Source organism: Nannospalax galili, unplaced genomic scaffold, assembly GCF_000622305.1.
Source record: "Nannospalax galili isolate Female #2095 unplaced genomic scaffold, S.galili_v1.0 scaffold125, whole genome shotgun sequence".
Classification (NCBI taxonomy): Eukaryota; Metazoa; Chordata; class Mammalia; order Rodentia; family Spalacidae; genus Nannospalax; species Nannospalax galili.
The window spans coordinates 2,261,204-2,267,095 of NW_008354705.1; the positions used below are offsets into that span (position 1 = coordinate 2,261,204).

The window sequence follows — 5,892 nt, forward strand, 5'->3', positions numbered from 1 at the left end:
TCCGTTTGTCTCTATTGATCTCCACCTAATTGTCATGCGAGAGGGGCTGAGTGGGAAGCTCACCTTTTGGGCTAGGCTAGCTGGCCATCCATCTCTTGGGATCCGCCTGTCTCCACCCTCAATGCTGATGGTTACAGCCATACGCAGCCAGCCATGCCCAGCTTTCTACGTGGGTCTTCCTGCTTATAGCTCAATGTTCTTACCCAGAATCATCCTGGCAACCCTTCAACTAATTTTTCTAATGAATGTGTTAGAATTTATATACCCTGATTTTCTTTCTTCTTCAAAAAAGTCACCAGGGAAAGAGAATAAAAGCAATTTCCTGTGCTTAAATTACTACAGTTCCTTACATAGCCACTAATTTTGTCATTCAGACCTGGTAATCTGAGTAATTTCTACAAACTAAGTACATCAAAGAACAGACTTGACAAGCTAGTAAATCATCAGTCACCCTAAGGCCAGGTTTTGTTTTTTTATAGCCCCAGCTGGACTGGAATATTTGTATATCAGCCTGACCTGGATCTCAGAGATCTACTAGTCTCTGCCCCCCCAGTGCTGGGATCAAAGGCATGTGCCACTATGCCCAGCCCTAAGGCCACTTTTTTTAGTTACAGAAAAGAGGACCTGGGAGATGATTCAGTGGGTAGACGCTGCCAAATTTAATGACCTGAGTTCTATCCCCAGGTCCACCATGCTGGAAAGCAAGAACCAATTCCCACAAGTTGTGCTCAAATCTCCATACACAAGCCGCGGCACCCAATTAATAATAAAAGTAAAGAAATAAATGTTATGAAAAAGTTACAGTGGGGCTGAAGAGATGGCTCAGCAGTTAAGAGCACTGGTTGTTCATGCAGAGTTCAGTTCCCAGCACTTGCAGGGCTGCTAACAACTGTCTATAACTCCAGTGTCAGGGGACTTGATGCCCTCTTTTGACCTCCACCCTGTTCCAACCTCCACAGGTACAGTATGCAAATAGTGCACTCACATACATGCTGGCAAAACACTCATACACATAAAACAAAAAAAATTTAAAAAGTTACAGAAAGATTAAAAATGTGAAATATGCCTCAACTACAGAGTATGTAATTAAATAAATACAGAGTCTGGTATACCTCTTTAAAGTAGTTATATATAGAAGTCAATTCCAGTTAAAAAAATCAAAGACACAATATACTTTAGAAATCAGCTTTAATTCAAGAGATGAATCTAGAATACACAGGGTATTTCCTACCATTTTTACTCATGCAGTAAAGCAAAGAAACAACTTTCTATAATAGACTTTCATGTTTATGTCCAATATAAAATATGTCTCCTTATTTGTGTATGTATATAATCTCATCTTATATTTAGGCGCCTACTAAAAGCAGACCATCTTCTTGCATCTACTTCATCTGTATGAAGGGCAGAGAAGACACGTGCACTTGCAATGGCCTCCTATCTTACACCCAGTGTCTCTGATGGCTAATCTTGGCTGTCAACCGGACTGGATCTGGAATCAACTGTAAGGCAAGACACTGAGTGCTTCTATGAGGAACTCTCTTGATTACACTAAGTGGGAAGACCCACCCTGAGTGCGGGCAGCACCCATGGAAGGAGGAAAACCTGGCTTCTGGCCTGCTGGCCTCCACTCTGTTGGCAAGTTCATGATCCTGCTCCTGCCCTGCTGCATTTCTTTAGTAGCATTAGAATCAGCTCATTCAGTTTTCCCATGGAGACTGAAGGCCAGCAACTCTCCAGAAAGCCTGCAGGCCTTCAGTGTCAGATTAGGACTGCTGAGACATTCAGTCTTGTGGACGGAGCAACCATCAGGTTCTCAATCTCTCCACTGTGAGACAGTCATGCCTGGAATATCCAGACTATATCCTGTAAGCCAACCTAATCAATCCCCCTTAAATATATATTCATTCTATCAGATCTGTTTCTCTAGAGAACCCTGCCTGATATACCTCAGAATATTTTCATAAATAATTAAAACTTGATTCTTTTGGGGAAAACAGGCTTTAATTAGAAAATGTTTTGTGGCATCATCAAGAGAAAAGAATGCATTCTATAGAAAGAAACAAATCAAATCTATTAAAAGGAGGTTTAGAGAAGAGTTGGGATAGGCAACATAGCTAAAGGTCTAACTGGCAGCCACCTTAGTGAGGAGAATAAAATGAATTCAGTGTGTTCACCTTCTGATTGCTCAGTAATTCCAAGTGATCTGCAAATTGGGAGGCAAATTACTGGTGATGAGTTCATCAAATTTAGACCTATCTTGAACAGGAACATTATAGAAATTAAGAACATCCCTGACCCTGCACATCTGGTGAAGCCTGGAGTTAGGCACTGCATGGCCCAAGTCATCAGCTAAATGTGCCAAGAGACTGAACTTCACATGACTGTCGTCCAGGGAGATGTCTTGCCAATTAGCAGGAAGAGATGAACCAAGAACTTCTTTCATATGAGACTCCAAACGACTCAGGAGGTCTTCAGGTGGTGTGTACGCTCGGCTTCGTAAGGGGGGACACACCAGGACAGGTTCTGTTTTCACCTCCTCTACTGCTTCAGTCACCACTGGCTCTTTCTCTTTTCTGGAATAATAAAAAACAAATACATTTGGTTGATTATGCTAATGACATTAATAAGCATCAGACTGAATCTTGCCTTCCAATCAAAATCAACACCTTGCACACTTAATACTTTTTCAGTAGGGAAGAAAAGAGTAGATATCTACCCTTCAAATGCTTACAGCTGAATGAACTGACACAAACAGCAAAAGCTTAGTGTGTACTTTTACATATTCTATGAATTTCTAAAAATAAGTAAGTTTTCTGTCTGGGTTTCCTAGTTCTTCAAGAGATCTAAGTTCAATATATACCTCATTAAATTTACCTCTCACTAATTTCCTAAATGGACTACAGACCTGTTCAAACTAAACTATGGTCTGTTTCCCAAACAGAATCCCACTTGCCTGACACTTGGCTCATGTTAGATCCTTTCTTAAAACTCTTCATCTTTACTTATGGAAATATTACTTATCCTTTAAGTGCTAAACAGAACTCTAGTCTTCTAGGAACTTTAACCCAAGCTTTCTGATCAAAAATAAGTTCCTCTGATCTCCACAGCACTTGATACTGCCCACAGGGCTTATGACATTCTAACCAAATTTTAATTATATTCTACTTTGCTTACAAGATCAGGGTTTCCCAATCCCAAATACATTTACACTCTATCTAGATAGTTCCTTGCTGCTGTTAGATGGTTGGGACACCCTAGTTTCTATTTACTGGTTGCAAACAGCATTCCTGTCCCCAGTCATGACAACCAAAGACACTGTAAAATGTCCTCCATGGGCAACACTGTCACTTTTGAGAACTACCATACCAGATGTAAATTCTTTAATAAAGGCCTATTTGTTAATTTGGAGCTTCTTTGAATAAACTTTAAGAACTGCTTGGAAGGGATTCTGGCTGGCATACCATTTAAATGCCTTTGTTTGTGAACTAAACTACCTAAGGAGTTTTGTTTCTCATGGAATCCGCACCTGACTGGAATTGACTATGAAATGAAATGTCTGGTCAACAATATGGTTTTTAGTGAAACTTTTTGCCTACTTAAGACCTTCCAGCAACTAATCTCTCATTCTACATTAATGTTTGGTTAGCATTTCAGTCTCATTATTTGTGACTTGAATGTGTCCCTCAAAAGCTCATGTCTTGGACACTTAATCCACAAATTCATATGTTAACCATATTTGGCAGTGGGGTTTTCACAGTTAATTGGAGGAGATAAGGATTATACTTATCCTATATAAGTATTACTGGCTTTAACAAAGAGAAAAAGCGAGCCAAGCTAGCAAGCCTGCCATCTCACTATGACTGATACCCTCTGCTATGTGACAAGGCAGCGAGAACAGAAGACATGTAGAGCAGACGTCAGTGCCAAGCTTGGAATTGCCAGATTCTACAATCATGGGTCAAATATATTTCTATTCTTTATAAATCACCCTTCTCGGACATTCTGTTATACCAATAGAAAAAGGACCAAAACTGCCAAAGTATCTCAGGGTAAACAATATACTGCAATAGTTCCTTTTTAAAAAAAAGATTTATTTACTTTAAGTTTATGAGTGTTTTCCCCGAATATACGTTAAGTGTACCACATGGTGCCTAGTGCCCTCGGAGACCAGAAGAGGGCATCAGATCCCCCTGGAAGTGCAGTTATGGGCAGTTGAGACCTGCTATGTGGTGCTGGGAACCAAACCCAGGTCCTCTGGGTGCAACAAGAGCTCTTAACTGCTAAGCCATCTCTCCACCCTCCTCCCAGCAGTTTCCATTTTAAAAGAAAATCATTCTGAATTTCAACAAAATTCAAGAGAGCTGTCCACACTGAAGCATCTACCCACTCACCTCCTGCACTCTACAAATCATTTAGTCACATTTCATCATAGTTGCAATAAAATTTAATAAGGCAAATAGACTCAGCACCCCAATTAAAAGATACAGAGTGCTAAAAATAAAGCCTAGATTCAAAGACCCATACAGGCCGAAAATGACAGAAGAAAGATATTCCATGCAAATGAAAAGCAAAGCCAAGCCTGCATGGCTGTACTTACATCAAACCAATTAAAAGTTTAATTCAAAAACGTTCTCTAGAGACAAAGGTCATTAGATAATGATCAATTCAATTGGACATTAAAAAAAAAAATGTTGCCAACATCAGAGCACGTAAATATACAAAGCAAATATGGACAGACCTGAAAAGAGAAACTGCCTACAATAACAGAACTCAGTAACGTACTTTGAGTAAATGGGCAGGATATTCAGACAGAACATCAATGAACAGTGAACTGGAATAGCACTGGGCACCAAATGGACACCATAGAGCTTTCAATTCAGCAGCAAAATGATACACATTTCTCTCAAGCACACACTGAAGATTTCCTAGGATAGACCACACTATATAACAAAAAAAGCCTTACAAATTTAAAGGATCAAAACTATAGCAAGTAGCCTTACAGATCATAATGGGAAAAAACTAATCATCAGTAATGCAAGAGAACAAGAAAACAAAAATAACAAATACATTAAAACTAAGCAATACACTGTTGGGTCAAAGAGGAAATCAAAAGGAATTTCAAGAATATCTTAAGAGGCTGGATGGAAAGATGGCTCAGTAGGTAAAGTGCTTGTCATACACCAAATTTGATCTTCAGCATCCATGTAAAAAAACTGGTACATATGCATGCCTGTAATCAGGGTGCTGGAAGGCAGAAATAAGAGGATCGATCCTCAGGGCTGCTGGCTAGCCAGTCTAGCCAGATTATCAGATTCCAGGTTCAGTGACAGACTGTGTCTGGAAAAATAAGGTGGAGAGTGACTAAGAAAGACAGCAGCTTTGACCTCTGGCCTACACACACACACACACACACACACACACACACACACACACACACTTTTCTCTGGAGATAAAAACACAAAAATGGACAAAATCTTAGCTAGACTAAGGGAAAAAAGAAGGACAAAACTCATCTAATTAAATTAGAAATTTAAGAGGAGACAGTACAAGAGGACACTACAATAGATGGTTCATAAAAGGGACCATTAGATGTAACTACACGTCAACAAACTGGATAACCTAAAAGAAGCAGGTAAGTTTCCAGGAACATAAGAACCCTAAAATCAAGAAAGAATAGAAGGGCTGGAGAGATGGCTCAGAGGTTAAGAACACTGGTTGTTCTTGCAGAAGACCTGGGTTCGAATCCCAGGCCCCACATGGCAGCTAACAATTGTCTGTAACTCCAGTCCCAGGGGATCTGACAGTCTCTTCTGACCTCCATGGGCATTGTATGACACAGGTGCACTTACCTACATGTAGGCAATACATGCATACACATAAAATAAAAATAAT

The 5,892-nt window shown here is 39.9% G+C and overlaps 1 protein-coding gene across 1 annotated transcript in view; it reads right to left on the minus strand.

The window, feature by feature from the left end:
* Positions 1-1,169: 1,169 nt before the first annotated feature.
* Positions 1,170-5,892, minus strand: part of Mrpl50 (mitochondrial ribosomal protein L50) — a 7,660-nt gene continuing 2,937 nt past the window's right edge. The window contains exon 2 of the mRNA XM_008851910.3: positions 1,170-2,573. Coding sequence (XP_008850132.1) covers positions 2,186-2,573 — 388 coding nt within the window. The 3' untranslated portion in view covers positions 1,170-2,185. The remainder of the gene's footprint in view (positions 2,574-5,892) is intronic.